Raw genomic sequence first — 17,827 nt, 5'->3', positions numbered from 1 at the left:
AGGGCAAGGGGACACGAAGTCTCAGACAGCATCATGGAGTTCCCGGGGCTCGTGGGCACCTGGACATAGGGATGCACACAGGACGGGGAGGATGCACACAGGACGGAGAGCATGCACACAGGACGGAGAGCATGCACACAGGACGGGGAGCATGCACACAGAACAGAGAGGATGCACACAGGACAGGGGTGGAGACGTGGCCGAGCGGCCCAGGGTTGTCACCTGGAGCTTCTGCTGCTCCCTCCTCTTGGCCGGCAGGTCGTACAGGCGGTTGCTGCTTTCGTGCACCATCTTCTCGGTTTTACTCAGCCAGTCCTGCACAGGCTCCGCGCTGACTTCGAAGTCCTTCATTTGGATCTTTAGATTCTACCAGGTTTCAGATGAGATTAGGCACATGATAAAGCATCTGGTCTTTATTGCTTTGCTTCATAGCAAACAAAGTCTTTCAGTTGGCATTCAATCTGGCCCTACTGTCCCCCTCCCTTTCTTTCCCTGTTCCCACTATCTGGAACATTCTATCCTTCACCTTGGCACTTGTATACGTTTTTAAAAATATATTTTTTTATTGATTTAAGAGAGGAAGGGAGAGGGAGAGAGAGATAGAGACATCAATGATGAGAGAGAAGTATTGATCGGCTGCCTCCTGCATGCTCCCCACTGGGGTCGTGCCTGCAACCCAGGCATGTGCCCCGATTGGGAATCAAAAAAAGTGATCTCCTGGTTCATAGGTTGATGCTCAGCTACTGAGCAACACTGGCCAGGACAGCTGTGTAATTTTTGAACATCCTTTAGAGCTTTTCATGGACTTTTTAAAAAAATGAACTTTTTCCTAATTATCCAGACCTAGTCAAGACTCAAGATCAATTTGCTTAGTATACAAAACATTTCACTATTTGGCCCTACTCTTCATCACCAGTCTTATCTTTGTTGCTTTCCACTCAAAACCCCATGTGGATAGAACTTCTCAAAGACCCATTCATAGGTGGCACTCATAACTCCCTGGACCCGCACATTCAAGTCCTTCTACTTGAAATGCACACCAGCCTTGCCAAATTCAAAGAATGTTTAGCCTTCAAGGTTCAGTTAAGATGTCACCACCTCTCTGGAAACTTCCTCAACTTCTCCAAATGGAGTTAGTTGCATCTTCTTAAATGACTATCATATGCTGAGCATACCTGTATTATATTGCAATCATCTCTTCATGTACTGTTTCCTTCTCTAGAAAGTGAGTTCTTTGAGAAGAGGGGAAAAAATAACCCTTTTATATTCCTAACATAGGGTCTGGAACATAAATAGGCAATATTATGTGTTTTACTAATAGGAAAGAAGGAAGGAAGGAAGGAGGGGAAGGAAGGAAGGAAGGAAGGAAGGAAGGAAGGAAGGAAGGAAGGAAGGAAGGAAGGAAGGGAACATTGAAGGTAGGAAGGCAAGCTATTCCTGACCTATCCATCAACTGGGCATCTCTTGAAGTAGATAATCTCACTATCAATGGCAGATGCACTACCTTCAACAGCAAAAGAGCTCAGACCACATTGCATTAACAATCCTGCAGAGTTAATAGTAAATTCGTAGGCACTGCACAATGATTACCATTCCCTATTAAATGGAGGATGTCTGCCATGAAAGACTAGCCACCTTTTGCCAGGAAGTGTTTAAAAAGGAAAAAAAAAAATTCTCCATGTCTCTAAATTTTCTTTTAAGAGGAGAGTTGGTACATAAACAGATGGCTTCATAAAAAAAGAATTGCATTGTGTTAGTAATTATGTTACAAGTATAATAAATTCAACTTATATTATCTCTAGATAAAATAAAATTGTATGAATATTGTCACTTTGCATATTTAACTCCTAAAATCTACTATTTGCATTAGTTATAATATGCCATCTCATCCATAGCATTTTTTAGCCTTACAGAGATATTTCTGTTCATTCTCCTAGAACAACTTCCAAAATTAAGGGGTTTCAAATGGAAGATTAAGTGATATATTAAAAAATTAAAACTGGTTGTTCCTCTGGTCTGGGATAAGAGCCCCTACTATGCAAGAAGCTACTTAATTCCTCAGTGAGGCTCACACTTCTAGCATTGAGCTGTTTCTTAGCGTTATCTAGTCATTCACTTATATTCAGTGAGAGATGAGCAAAATCATTGACAAGGGTACTTGTATATGTTGAGAGTGTGGTTTAACACAATCACTACCAACAAACAACACAGAATGTGTCCATGTAGTTGGTTACATTATACCTCCAGGACAGATTCCTTCTGGTGAAGATTTGAATGAAAATTTTTCCAATCCTCTTTTGCATTTGCAATTTTCGTCTGGATACCATTAGCTTTCTCTTTGGTCAGCAGAGAACTCAAAAGTTCCCCTTTGGATAGCATCACATTTAGCTTGTGCTGTCCACTCTCACTCTCTGATGAAAACTCCTGTAAAGAAAAATGTAAGAGTAGACATAATAAAATGCTCTCTGCTGTAAAATACATTGATTTTCCACTTCTTTCTCAATAAAATCACAGAGAAGGAATAAATAATTTTTATTGTATATATTAAGTGTCTGACTCTTTTACCATACTGAACATTGGGAATAATAATCTTTTGTACCTGATGTGTTTACTGTGAAAATTGAATTAAAAAATCTGCTTAGAGTGCTCAGGCACAATGCTTGTCACATAGAAAGAGCTTTTATTATTTCCTAAATCCCTATTAATATATATATATATATATATATATATATATATATATATATATATATATATATATATATTAGCATGCATTTATATAAATGGACTAATTTCTCTTCTTGCACACAATCATTTCAAGATTTCAAGCAGGGATTTATTTGAAATTTGAGTTTCTTAAGCAAAATTTTAATAAGCTTCTAAAACAGTCAAGAGACATGTTTTTAATTCACTTAAGCTTCATTATTAGAATGAATAACATTCTTACCTGTATTTTCTGAAGACTTGTTTGAACTTCACTAATATTCTGAGGTATATCAAAACATTTGGCGGTAGTGATTTTTGCATTAACCAACCACTGCTGGAAATCCTTGAAGGCTCTTCGAAATCTTTGCTGTAAAATCTGTTCTTTATTCTGACAGCCCTTAGATGCTTGCAAACAAAGACTAAAACCATGATTGGAAGCATTTAAAAGGAGGGAAAAAATGATGAAGGAGATTAATGTTTGAGAGAATAAACAATTCTTGGAGTATGTGCTCATGTCATTTCGTAACAGATTTAATGATTAATTTATATTAATGTTGAAATCACACCTTAAAATATATAAACCTCTAGCTTTTTATTTGTATTAAAACATTTTAAATGCCAATAAGGTTCATGCTCACCAATTATATTCTTTAATCAAGGCAGAAACTTTTCCACTGTATGAGCTCAGGTCTTTGGAAAATCGACAAAGTTCATTCAGCTGAGACTTGAGATCCTCTGTCTTAGGCTCTGCTTTTTGTAGAGCATCCAGTATCTCCTATTAGGAAATAACAAGACAGAAGGGTAAGCATTGAAATTAGGCGATTTCCACATCTTCATACTGAAAATGCATAAATCATATTATAAATTATTAGCGAGGGAAGAAGCAACATATAGATTCAGGAAAGAAATGAGGCCTAGTTTCAGGATCCCCCAAGGCAAGTAATATCACGTGGCTGACTGTGTGTCCTTTTCTAGCCATAGGTAGGCACTCTGGGATGAAATGCTGCCAAGAAGTCAAATGACCAAGTGATCAAAGAATAACGTAAAGTGGGATGGAAAAAGAAAGGCGAACCGGCCTAAATTGTTCAAAAACAATCTGACTAGGATGTCAGCGGATATTCATATTGTTTAAAAATTAAAAAAGAAATCATTTCAAAGCAAAGCAACACTGATTTTGGTACTTGTGCACAGCAGTTAATGTTGTCGAACACATAACACTAACTTTCACATTAAGAAATTCTCATAATCCACAGGTCTGATTTAAGTAGCAATTGAATCATTTCATAGTTTCATTGATATAGTCATCAAATATTTGCTAAATGTCTGCTGTGTGCCGATCATTTTGCTGAATTCTGGGACTCCCAACATGACCAAAGGTATGATTCTTGCACCATATTTGAAGAGCTCACAATTGAACGGGTGGGAAAGGCATGTGAATAATCTAGGCCATGGTCCATGACTACACAGAGGATTGTCACTCCGAGCAAATCATCCTGAGTGTCAAATACACAAATTCTGGCCCCTTGATAAGTGCCTTATAAGTAAAATTAGCAGGTAAATGACTCCCAAATATTTAAATAGGAGTGTGTGGATAATGGTATCACCAAGGTGAATAATAATAACAAAGATGAGGGACACGAAGATGAGTAACTGCTCAGAGAACTGTTGCTGTTACTATTTTTATTCTCAGAGATTTTTATCGTGAGATGGCCTAGAATTGTAGAAAACCACACCTCTCAACACGCCAGGTCTGTGTTGCACTCCTCATCCCATAAATGGAACCTCTGTCCTCGAACTGATCTAAATCAGAAAACTGAGCATCACCACGGCCTCGCCTGGTTCTCTCCTCACTCCACACAAGAACTAATGAGGCCTGGTCTGTTCCATGTCTTAGAGAGAGAGCTCTTTTCATCGGCTACCTTTGCATCCTGACTCTCACAGCCCCCATTCACATCTTTGTCATTTCTTTCTAGAATGACACCGTATCTATCCCCTTAATTTGAATCCTCTTCTCTAGTTTTCTCCTGTGCTTTCTCATTCCTCAGTACTTTTGTACAGTGGTGCCATTTCTCCACCACATCTATCTGGTCCATTTGTAACCAGACCTCAAGACTCCACTCAAATAACTCTTCCCTGAAGGATTCTCTGTCCTCCCAGGAGATTCTCCCACCTCCCAGGGGCTTCTCACTGAGGACACAGCACCTCTGGGCACTCATCACTAGTGAGTGTTTCTAATGGTTTTGAACTTGTTGGCCTTTCCACCTGGACTGTGGCTCTGAGAGGAAGGATGGTGTCCTCTTCGCTTTAAACTTCTGTATTTAGCTTAGTGTCGGGCTAGAGGCATCTAAAATATTCTTATTTACAAAATTCATAAGTAATACTTAGAAAGTTTCTCTCTGAAACTCCAAATGCTAAACTAGTAACTCTATTTTACATCATATTGAATGTTTTATTTAAGGAAGAGCATTATTAGAGCCAAAGAAACTGACCGTGCACCAAAGAGGTGAATAACAAACCCAGAGATTCAGTGAGTCACTTACACGTTAGGTGTTATCAAAAGTGAAAAGCTTTGACCAAAAATTTACACTACAATTTTTTCTGTAATGCTATCATAAATTAAAGCATATTATTGGAACCTTCATTATATAAATATCAGGTTATACACCTGTGTTTCAGTTAAGTCCTGGAATGCATATTTTTTTCCTTGGAGGTTAAGAAAAATCCTAAATTTCCAACACTATTAGCCCATGGATATTAAAAGATATAAGTTTTGGAACACAGTGAACAAGATTTTTGTGTGCCATGATTTTATATAGTTTACAGATAAGGATCCATTTTTAGTTTTAAAAAGATTTCTGAGTGTCACCATTTCATTGCAGAAGAGAAAGTAAAGGCCTGTGACGGCTCCTGATTATTATTAGGATTGCTAACAATGACAGGCCCTTTCTCACAGCAAAACAAAGCCATGTGAACCCTCGCAAACCCATTCTTTTGTAAAACTCTCCTAGGCTTGCATTGTAATGGGGGTATTACCTCCATTTTTTAAAAATTGTTGTTCCCAGCTTTATTGAGATGTGATTGACATATAATGTTGTGTGAGTTTAAGGTGTACAGTGTAATGATTTAATACATTTATATATCATAAAATGATAACCACCATAGCATTAGCTAACACCTTTATCCCATCACATAATTATACTTCCTTTTTTTATTATCGCTGTTTTTAGATAAAATGACATTATTAGAATAAGAGAAAATCTGAGTATTTAGAGGTAATGTAGTATTGTCATCAAAAGCATGAGCCCCAGAACCAAATCTGAAAACAGATCAAAGCCCAGACTGTTGTCTTCGAATTGTTTGCACCATTAAAAACCTATATTTACTATTGTATTACCTTTTCATAGGCCTCACCTATTTTTTTTTACTAATGGAATCAATATAAAGAAATAATGATAGCTCAGAATAGTCGTATAATTTAAATACCATCAAATCTTTCTTTTTTTAAATTGCACTTATATTAATGGTAGGGAAAAGAAGGGAAACAGAATGAAAACATCATAACAGATTTTTTTTTTAATATCAGAGTGAATAATACTGACCACATGGAATAATCACCAATATCCTTGTCCCTGTTTTACAGAACTGCTTTCTACACTTTATTCTGGTGCTTAACCCTAAAGGACATGAAGGGCATCAGAAAAAAATATAATCTATAAGTACTATAAGTAAAATAGCATAAAGAGATGATTAGAAAGGTTTCCTTTGCGGTATGCTATCTTTGTTCCAAATACTTGATTTAAAACAAGACAATGTTGGAAATACTACGTGAGTTTCCTACTGGCTGGAGCTATTTTGAAATGTTTATAACATAAATAAACTCAGAGAAGGTTACTTTACTAAAACTTCCTTTTAAGGACCTCCACGATTCAGAGCATTATTAAACTGCAAATATCGAAAGAAAGTCTTTCCAAGATGCCATTGAACAGTCAAGAAAGAAACGGGATCTCAAGCTTCTGCCCTTTCTTCACTTCCCCTTTTATGCTTCCCTTTCTCTCCTTCTGAAAGAGCTGCCATTAGTTAAAAAAAAAAATGTCCGGAAGGCAACCCATGAGCATGACATAGGAGTTCTGTGAACTGTTAATCCCCGGCACAGCTGTCAAAACTCCACACAGGAGAGCTGATCAGGGTGCAAACTATTAGTTGTGTTTTAGGGGCTTACCAAATGTTTCTTTCAAAGCTATAAATTCAATCATGCAATTATGGGAAATCATTCACTGGCAGGAACGCAGCTATGACTCTTGGTCTATTTATGCCTCTACCCACAGGCCATTTTTCAGACTGAATGGCTGAATGCAATATTACAAACTCTTGCACCATAAGAATGAAAGTAGAATATTTCCACTAACAATAACTGTTTTCAATGGTAAATAATAACTTCTTCTCTCCTCTATCCTTGTATGTAGAATAGTTAAACTTAGGAGAAAAGAAAACAGATCTGATTTGCAAATTTAATTGGAAACACGTATTTCTTCCAAGTCTGAATGTTGTGTTTTTAGTTAGCAAGAAGGTTTTTAGTTTTTGTTGTGGTTTTTCTTTATAGCAACGATGAGAACCAAACCAAATTTCTAGCATACCCACCAACAGGACACAGGAAGCCAACTTACCCGCCCCTTCTCCCAGCTCTCCACTATCTCCTGATCTGTGTTCTTGCCTTCCAGGAGGGTTAGCTGCTGAGCCCACGCTGTGAGGAGGGTGCTGAGCTGCTCCAGGGCCTGCTCCAGGGCAGCCACTTGGCCCGAGAAGGCCTGCTCCGAAAGGGCCATTTGGCTGACCAGGCTCTCCAGGCTGCCCCGCGTCTGGAACGCGCTGTCTTCCCACTGCTGCCAGTCTGCGCGCAGGGCCTGCATCTCCGCGGCCAGGAGCTCGCTCCCGCTGGCTGTTGTGTGCTGCTTCAGGGCGGGAGCCAGGGACTCCACTCTGCTCAGGCGGCTTGCCCCAGTCTCTCTGGAATCCATCAGCTCCTGTAATGGAATATCGCCATGGTAACCGAGGAGGCTGAGTCACAGCAGGCTTCCAAATATGTACAGAGGGGCACCCTGTCCTGCTAGGAAGTTTTAGCAAGTGTGCCACAGGGAGCCAGAGACCGGCCGCCCGCCCACCCCCGAGCTGTCCCAGCAGAGAATTCTCATCCTGAGCACCAGGGCTGCTGGCAAAATCAGCTGTGGAATCCCAAACAGCCTGAAACAGACGACACCGGGACCCTGAAGCCGGGCATTGTTTGAATGTGTGACGCTGCGCTGGCCCACAGTGGATTGCTCCTATAAATAAGCAAATCCATATTTCTTCCTAACCCAGCGATTTTCAACCTTTTTCATCTCATGGCACACATTAATTACTAACATTCTGCGGCACACTAAAAAAATATATTAATTTTTTGGCCAATCTGACAAGAAAATAGACATAATTTTGATTCATTCTCACTGGATGGCTATTGTTGTGTTGGCTGTTGTCACTTTTTATTATTTGACAATCTAAGGGAAAAGAGGTCAGTGTCCCGGACTACATAGTCAGGTAGTGCATGTTTTAAAAATCCTTGCAGCACACGGGTTGAAACTCGCTTCCTAAACTGACAGATAAGTGAGCAAGGATTGAAGCAGGACTGTGCTCTGCTCAGGGTCTCTAAGACGGAAGCTTACAAATGGATGGATGGATGAGTAAATTAAAACAATCCTGAGAAATGTGCCAAAGAAGTATTTTAAAGGATCACACAGATAATAGAAACTTAAAAAGTATCTTTACGTGATTATCTCATTTAAAACCTTCTATACGATTTAAAAAAGATAAGCCCTTAGAAGTGAATCTTCAAAATATAGTTATTACTGTTATCATCATCTATTGCTTTTATGATTATTATGTTTTGATCTCTAGTCATTAGAACACAATTTGAGTGTGGAATCTCAGAGGGAAGGTGGGGGAGGCTGGGAGGGTGGGAGGTAATCAACCAAAGACCTTAAATATGGACACAGACAATAGGGTGTTGAAGGCCTGGGGCTGGGAGCAGGGGTGGGGGTGAGGGGAGACAGGGGGCAAGCTGGAGGGGGTCAATGGGGGAAAAAAGGGGACATATGTAATTCTTTCAACAATAAAGAATTATTTAAAAAACAAACAAAAAGAATACAATTTGAGTCCTAAACTCCTGACCACAGTCACACTATCGATTCCTCATCTAAAACTTAACCATTCAGGATTTCATCATTGCTTAATTTTTAGATTAAAATCTATTGTTTTCCACAGGGGGCAAATTATTGCCATGTGTTATTCAAGCCATTAGAAAGAGCTAAAATACACAAAGATCTCTAGTTCTCTGAGTTGTGTGAAATTTTTTGCTTTAAGTTGCCCTAATAGGTGATAATTTTAATATCCTTTAAAGTACTGTCTTTCATTATACTGTTGTACTGTTGGCTGGGAAAGCAGAATAAAACATCTAGAATGCCATTTCCAAGTTATTATTAAACTTTTCACTAAGTTATCATATAAACTTTTCTTCTACTGTGCTGGGAAATAATATCCGATTCTGTCAGCTCTAAGTTGGCGCATACTGGTGTGCCTCATACTGCAGCAAGCAGCGCATTTGCATGCAGAAGCATACTATCCATGGACAACGTTTTATTTTGTTCAAAGTCTTGCATTCCTTTCTCCCCCTCTTGTTTATGTTTAGAATTCCCACAGTGCAAGGTCATATACACCAACCAACAGAAAACAGGACAAAAAAACATTTTAATGAACAGAATCTAATCTATAGAATCTTTATCACAGGCATGTCAGACTCAAGCACCAATGAAAGAGAGGTTATGGTATCTGTCCACTCTCTGACCTTAATTTTAGACAACTTCTTCTGCGTGGCGGATGAGTCTCCAGACGTGTCCGACCAGCGGTGAAGCTCCTCCTTGGCTGAGTGGAGCCAGTCTGTGAACTCCTGCACGGCATCCACATACAGGAGGTGGTCCTTCACCATCTCCTCCGCGCTCCGCATCTTCTCCTACAAACAGAGCAGAGGGACTCAGCGGCCGTCACTACAGAGGATGTGCAATCAGACAACAGTCTGATATTGGTCTCTTGATCTCGGAAGACTTTGTTTTTATTCTTTTTAAATCCTCATCTGAGGATATTTTTCCATTGATTTTTAGAGAGAGTAAAAGGGATGGAGAAGGGTGGGGGAGGGAGGGAGAGGGAGAGAGAGAGGGAGAGGGGGAGAGAGTGAGAGAGTGAGAGAGAGAGAGAGAGAGAGAGAGAGAGAGAGAGAGAGAGGCGCTAATGTAAGAGAGAGAGGCCAATGTGAGAGAGACACATTGATTGGTTGCCTCCCACGGGGCCAGAGATTGAGCCTGCAACCAAGGTATGTGCCCTTGACTAGGAATCAAACCAGCGACCTTTTGGTGTTCTAATCACTGAGAAAAACCGGCCAAGGCTTCATTCTTATTCTTGAATTTTCTCTGTGTTTAATATCTTAAAATGAAAATATCGAATCTCAATGAGACTAAAAGGCTTTGAGGATAAAACCAATTTTCCTATAATTTTACTTATGGCTAGTTTCGCATAAAAATCTATGCTTAATGAATGTTGACTAACATCCCTCACTAATCATCCACTAAATAATAATTATTATAATAATTCTTCTTATTATTAAAGAAACTAAAGGCCCAGTGCATGATTGAATCATGCACGTGTAGCGTCGGTCCCCTACACGCTTTCGCTTTCGATCACGGGGGAGCTGGGTGCCTGTCCGCTGGTGCACCAGGCCTTTCAGAAGCCTCCAGCACGGCGGAGGCTTCTGAAAGGCATGGTGCCTGAGTGGACAGGCACCCAGCTCCCACGCTTTTGCTTTTGATCGCTAGTGCACCAGGCCTTTCAGAAGCCTCCGCCCCACCAGTGGCTTCTGAAAGGCATGGTGCCTGAGCGGACAGGCACCCAGCTCCCCCGCTTTTGATGGTCCACGGTGGGACGTGAGCTCGCTGCCCCAGAGGCCCCTTCTGTGCTGCAGCACAGCCATGGCGCAGACGCTGAGCTCGAGCCGCTGCTGGCGACGCGAGCTCAGCATCCTGCTGGCCCAATCGGCCACCCTGGCCACCCTGAGTCCCGCCCCCCCCGCACCTCCTGGCCAATTGCGGGCATAGTGAAGGTACGGTCAATTTGCATATTTGTCTATTATTAGGTAGGGTTAATTGTGTTGGCTTTTTGTAAAGAACTTTTAAACACTGATATTTGAAGCTCAACAATTTTGCAAATGGGTTGACTAACATTCTAAGTGGAGAAAAATCATAAAATTAAGAATAAAAAATAATCCCAAGATTGTAGAAAGGAAAAATGCATGGGCATCCATAGATGAGAAATTATCTTTATATAATACCTATACAAATAGTTTTAGAGCAGCGAATTCCCCAATAATTCAACCCATAAGCTATTCTTTACCTGACCCTGAAGTGTTTTCTTCAATATAAAGCACTAACCTTGGCAACGGTCATTATATCATTAAACTGTGTTTTCAGCTCCTCTTGAGCTGTCTCCGAGAAAGACGCATCCTCAGTCTTCTGGTAGAGCTCCCTGGCCCTGGCCGTGAGGCGGTGCAGGGCTGCGGCGTGATCCTCCCCCTCCGAGACGACGCACTGGAAGTGGTCCAGAAGGCAAAACTTCTCTTTCAGACCTGGCTGCGGTTTCAAGGGATGCTCCACTTTTTGGTCCACAGATTCCATCCACTGCTCCAACTGGTTTTTCCACTCCAGGTAGTCATTCCATTGGCTAATCACAGCCTCTAAAGTGCTGGGATTAATGTTATTAGAAAAATAAGTTATCTTGACAGCTCTACTGGAAACCAACTAGGAGGGCATTGCATCCATGGAAGCCAGGCATGTCAAACTCAAAGGCTAACACAGGCCAAATAAACAAAGCATGTGGCCCGCCGGCTGCGAGTTTGACATGCTTGATGTAAGCTGTCTTACTGAGCGCTACTGTAAGTGGTGAGGGCGCTGCTTCTAAGGGCAGGGAGAAACACTACTTTTCTGACCTACTGCACAGTTTCTTCAAACCAAAGTGAATCCATGTCAAAATGTAAGTAAGATGTTGTAGTGATATATGCATCTGGAGATGTGTCTTCCAAATACTAATTGTCTTAATAAATAGGCAAATTTATGAGTTGTGCTATTAAATATCAGCACTGGGGCATCAATTCAATTTTATTTTTATTTTATTGATTTCAGAGAGGAAAGGAGAAGGAGAGATAGAAACATCAATGATGAGAGAGAATCATTGATTGGCTGCCTCCTGCATGCCCCCTACTGGGGATTGAGCCCACAACCCGGGGAATGTGGCTTGACCAGGAGTTGAACCATGAACTCCTGGTTCATAGGTCAATGCTCAACCACTGAGCCATGCTGGCTGAGCAAATTTTATTTAATATATATCAATTCTTACTTTTCTTGGACTCAGTTTATTTTATTAAAACCAGATGGCAATTATTTATTGATTGGAATTTAAAATTTAGTGTAATCTTTCTGGTTAAATAATATCATTAGATTGATTTTCACTTTTGGATATAGATGCCTAATGTTTAGTGTTGAATGGATGAAGGAATGAAGGCTAAATACATTTACAATATAAGAAATGTAATCACAAATGTAATAGTCAACCAAATAGCTCTTCAGATAGTCAAGTAAAAGGCTCTCCAGGCTGGCATTCTGCATTTTAAAGTATTCAGCTCTAAAACTATTCTAAACTCATCTTCAGTGACCTCTCCCAATCTCCCTTGCATAAAATCCTATAATCCTGGAGTCATATCTGTAGGAAATGTACTTGCAGCATTTGCTTAAACTGTTTCTTTCTTTTAAAAAAATGTTTTTATTGATTTTAGAGAGAGGAAGGGAAGGGAGAGAGAGGAGAAACATTGATGTGAAAGAGAAACATGGATTGGCTGCTTCCTGCCCATCTCCTACTGGGGATTGAGCCCGCAACCTGGTCATGTGACCTGACGGGGAATAGAACCAGTGACCTTTCGGTGCATGGGATGACGCCCAACCAACTAAGCCACACGGACCAGGGCTCAAATTGTTTATTTTCCATCAGTAGGAACCTCATCATACATGCCAACATTCTTTTCCTTTCCAATTGAGTTTCCAAATCAATCTCACCTCCCTAGAAGCCACCCCGGGCCCTGCCTTCTTCTACAGTCTCACAACATCTTAGCAACACTATATGAGTCAGAGTTTTCTGGAATGTACCCTTCCCTGGCCTCATAGCACTTAGAGGGTAAAAAGTACTTTGTTTTGTTTCATTGTTTTAGCATAGAAAAAAATAACCACAAAACAAAATAAACTCTGTAATTACCCACTGTCATTTGAACATTGCTATTGCTCAATATGTAGTTGTCAAATTTAATTTCTTGCTAAAAGAGAAGAATCAAGGATTTGAATCTACTTTTTGTATTTAATATTTAATTCTAACATCTGAAAAATATTCACCCATATTCCTGTTCACTTTTACAAAGCTAGCTTATTGGCAAGCATTGGGAAGTTTGATCTACTATATAAAAAACAGAATCATGGGATCTGAAGTTTTTTTCTTTGCTGACCAGTTTGAGCTATTACTAAGATTCAAAATTCTGCAGACTTTGGGAGTTACTACAAATGCTCCATATTAAAGAAAAATACCAAACCAAAACAAAACACAACCTCCCACATTTTAATTGAAACCATGATCCACTTTTACATTGCAGGGGGTGATTGCAAATATTTTTATTTTGTTTTGTGATGAATTTTAATCTTTTACTTGTCTATTTATTTTGATCACAGTGAACACATACTTCTTTGGTGATCTAATCGTATATATTACCGTCAGAATATGGCTCCTGGAATGTATTTTAATATAACTCTGACTGACAATCATTTGTCCTACAAGCCAGCCAGATTACTTGTGGGTACTCTGAGGGAAGGAGGAAGGCGAAAATCTTCCACTCATAAATATAAGAGCAACAACATCGCCTATTCTAACAACCAGCATCTTCTCTATTTTCCCAGCAGCCCCTGGCCAGTGCTTCTCAACCGAGCTCTGCAGGCATCCTGGGCGGATGGGCTGACTCTTGCTTGTGTGAGAATGTCCCACGCCTTGGAGGGCAGGCACTAGCTCTCCTGGGCTCGGTTACTAAATGCCAGGGATGCTCCATCCCTGTGGCAATCAAACACCCTCCCCCCATATTTCCACAACTCCAATGTGGGTGATATTACTTTGGGTTGAGAAAAAGATTTATACTTAAGCTCCACAGTTGCCAATGACTTAATTTCCCTTATGTTTCTTTAAAAAGTGAAAAGAGCCCTGGCCGGTTTGGCTCAGTGGATAGAGCATCGGCCTGCGGACTCAAGGGTCCCAGGTTCAAGTCCAGTCAAGATCATGTACCTTGGTTGCGGGCACATCCCCAGTAGGGAGTGTGCAGGAGGCAGCTGATTTATGTTTCTCTCTCATCGATGTTTCTAACTCTCTCTCCCTCTCCCTTCCTCTCTGTAAAAAAATCAATAAAAATATATTTTAAAAAATAAATAAAAAATGAAAATATATTAAAGTTATTCAAGACCACATATCCTTGCTTTGATGAATTAAAAGGGTATATTTTACGGAGCTCAAGTTGTGTGCAAAATTCCATGACATATTATAGGAGATGTAAATATTACACACACATGCACACACACACACACACACAGCAAGCAAACAAACAAAACCAGTCTTTGCCATTAGAGAAAGTACAATTTAGGCAAAGGCAGGCAAGCATACAACTAGCTAAAATCACACTCGTGGTCACTCTCCTGCAGGAGCTGTGGCGCTGCTCCCTCATTTCACTGAGCCACTGGGCTTTGTTTAGGCGATTAAGCACTTGAACTGGACTCTGTACCTCTGAGCGTGGGCGGAGGAGCTCATGACGTTGGCCCACACGTCTGTAAGGGTCTGTAGCTGAGTCTGAATCACCTTCTGACCTTCTGTGTTGCTGCTTCTCAAGGTCTGCTCCCCTTTGCCAATGGCCATATTCAGCTTCACCTCCCCTTCCCCCTTCATCAGGAGGATGTCCTAATAAGAAGAGGGAATGCGCATCAGCAGAAACAGTAAAGCCTTCTGATAGTTTCAAAAACAATTGTTTCCCCGAGAATCAAGGCAGGGAATACCTGACTCACCTTAAAAAGAAAAGGGGGCATATGTAATACTTTCAGCAATAAAGATTTAAAAACAAAGAAAAGAAAGAAGCAATGAACAAAATAAACTGATGAACAAAACAGGACCAGAGGCATGGATTCCTCGAACAGACTGACCGATCTTAGGGGGGAAGGGGAGGGAGGGGACTGGAAGAGATTAATTTAAAAAACATAGATTCTTATATGCATAACCCATGGACATAGACAATGATGTGGTGAAGGCAGGGGGCGGGGCTGGATGGAAGGGAGCAAAGGAGGGGAAATGGGGGACATCTGTAATAGCGTTAACAATAAAAAAAATGAAAACAACAACGAAGTCTGGACTCTACTGCAATATAAAACTTTAATTAAATATTAGCAACCCGAGAATCGGGGAGTAAAGATTAACTCCAATTTAAATTCTTGGAAAACTTTGGACTACTTGCCTAGGCATTGTAACTTCACTGGGAAACTTAGTTTCAGAGTAAACAAAAATTATTTTGAAAATGAAAACACGCTTGTTAAAAGCCTAACCATCCCCTGCCCTCAAGGCCTGGCTAATGCCCATCTTTCAAGGTCACCTTCACCGGCTGCAGGCTGGGCGGTGGTCTCCTCTGCGCTTACCCGACCCCCACTGCCTTCGATCACGGCCCCACATACATGTTGCATGGCCAGTAACATTTGCAGTTGGTCCGCCCACTGACTTGAACTCCTGCAGGACTAATTTTTATCTTCATATGCCCAGCAACTTGTAGTAAACTAGGTATTTATTTCATAATGTTTGCTGAATATTTACTAAACAAAATTAATATATATATATATATTTAGAGCTATTAAAACAAACATATTCCTTTCCTTTACAAAGGGGAAAAATAATCCCCTCTACGTCCTTTTTGCCCAATTTCTCCATTTCGCTCACCTAAGCCTCATTTAGAGAGAGGCTCACAGCGTGATTGGGACCCCACTCAACCATTTGTGAGCCTAATCGCATCAGTCCTGGGGCCCAGGGGTGTCTGGCCGGGGCCGCTCGTACCTGTATCTGCAACAGCCGTTTCTCCAGGGTGGCCTTGCTCCCCACGGTGCTGTCAGCGCAGGCCAGCTTGTCTTGCACGCCCTTCACCCAGGCCCACATGCTCTGCAGGGCCTCCTCCAGGGCCTCGTGCTCCTGCAGGGCCGCCTGGCAGCTGCGCAGCTTCTCCTTGGTCATCCTGACCAGGCCCTGGTAGCTGGTGAGCAGCTGGGAGCACAGGCGCCCTTCCTTCCCGGCGCCGTGGCCTTCCTCGCTGAGCAGCTGCCCGCGCTGCGAGAGCTTGTCCAGAGACTCTCTAAGGACAACAGAAAACAACATCAACTAGACTCTCCCAGCGCCAGAGTGACAAAGGATTGTTGATGTTGGAGCGAGCGCTCAACAGACAAGAGCGCACAGCTGACACGCCTTTAAATGAAGAGCCTTGCCAGGCTGACCTATGAGGGTGGAGAGGGTGGTTGAGCATCAACCAATGAATCAGAAGGTCACAGTTTGATTCCCGGTCAGAGCACATGCCCCGGTTGTGGGCTTGATCCCCGGGAGAGGATGTGCAAGAGGCAGCCGATCAATGATTCTCACTCCTCATTGATGTTTCTCTCTCTCTCTCTCTTTCTCTTCCTCTCTGAAATCAATAAAAATATATTTTAAAAAAATAAAATAAAATGAAGAGTCTGGAGACTGCCCTGGCCACCTGCTTCTCCTATGGTTTCTCCAAAGGTAGTGAATACACATCCGGGGACCAGATTGAACCCATGCAGTACCTAGATCCAAGCCCAGTGTATGCTGAGGAATTCACTTCAGAAAAGGCCCGGCCTGCCCCTCCAGGCCACCCAGCATCTCTCCACTCCCACTGAATGCTCTAACCCTGAGCAGCTTGCTGAAACGCCCCAACCCTCTGCTATACATACACGGAGGCTCCTCTGTGAGAACCCTTCTGCTCTCCTCTGCTCCTGGTCTACCTGCCCCTTTCACAGCTCAGGGCAGGCATCGCATCCCTGGGGAGCATCATGATAACTGAGGACAGGGCGGGGAGGGTGGGGAGGGTGGAGAGAGTGGAGAGGTGTGGGGAGGGTGGAGAGAGTGGAGAGGTGTGGGGAGGGTGGAGAGAGTGGAGAGGTATGGGGAGGGTGGAGAGAGTGGAGAGGTGTGGGGAGGGTGAGGAGGGCAGGTCTCCTCCTCTGGCACCTTCTGCAGCCTCCTACACCCAGTGTGTCTCAATCCACAGGCTTTCCTTCTAGAAGCCAGGGCTGTTACAATCATCTCATGTCCCAGCACCAGTGCAATGTTTGGCAGAGATAAAATGCAAAAAGAAAGGCATGATTCTTTCAAAAGGCCATTTTATGAGTGCTTAAGGGTGTCACATTCTTCTATCTCAGGTGCCCTGCTCATCTCAGCTTGGAGGTATGTAAATTAGCTCCAGGGAAAGTGTAACCACAGGTGGCTGGGTTGGCTTCTTCCTGTTTGACAGGTTCTGAATTCAGATCAGAACTGTTCTCAGGAGATGCCTGGGAAACCAGGATGGAGAGAGCAGTTGTCTGAACACAAACTATTGTGAGTAGTAGAAAAAGGCTACATCACATATCTCCTATGAGGCCTCTTTTATTTTACTGAGCAGCTATTATGTAACTAGCATCCTATGGGTCTCTGTGAGAGATATGTGACTTATACAATATTATATCTACTCTAAAGTACATATTTTTATTCTTGTAATCTGTTTGATGAGACAAGAAGGTAGTGTAAGCAATGATGTGAGTTAAATAATAATTCAAGTGAAAAGATACCACTTGTTATTCCAAGAAGAATTGATAAATGGATGATAAAAATTCAATGAGTCTCAAGTCTGGGGTACTTTAAAAAAAATGCAGGGCATCTCCCCAAAATGTGTGTACTA

At 41.6% G+C, this 17,827-nt stretch overlaps 1 protein-coding gene across 8 annotated transcripts in view; it reads right to left on the bottom strand.

Annotated features, from left to right (window-relative positions):
- SYNE1 (spectrin repeat containing nuclear envelope protein 1) overlaps positions 1–17,827 on the bottom strand; it is a gene marked incomplete at its 5' end in the record, with an annotated part of 384,290 nt that overhangs the window by 196,335 nt on the left and 170,128 nt on the right. For all 8 annotated transcript variants that reach the window (XM_079780696.1, XM_079780700.1, XM_079780701.1 and 5 more), the window contains 9 exons: positions 223–366; positions 2,242–2,424; positions 2,945–3,122; positions 3,342–3,478; positions 7,368–7,724; positions 9,578–9,742; positions 11,211–11,520; positions 14,636–14,808; positions 15,943–16,234. In XM_079780696.1, coding sequence (XP_079636822.1) covers positions 223–366; positions 2,242–2,424; positions 2,945–3,122; positions 3,342–3,478; positions 7,368–7,724; positions 9,578–9,742; positions 11,211–11,520; positions 14,636–14,808; positions 15,943–16,234 — 1,939 coding nt within the window. The remainder of the gene's footprint in view (positions 1–222; positions 367–2,241; positions 2,425–2,944; positions 3,123–3,341; positions 3,479–7,367; positions 7,725–9,577; positions 9,743–11,210; positions 11,521–14,635; positions 14,809–15,942; positions 16,235–17,827) is intronic.

The sequence above is a fragment of the Cnephaeus nilssonii genome (genome assembly GCF_951640355.1).
Source record: "Cnephaeus nilssonii genome assembly, chromosome: 9".
NCBI classification, from domain to species: Eukaryota; Metazoa; Chordata; class Mammalia; order Chiroptera; family Vespertilionidae; genus Cnephaeus; species Cnephaeus nilssonii.
This window is presented reverse-complemented; position numbering and strand designations above follow the sequence as displayed.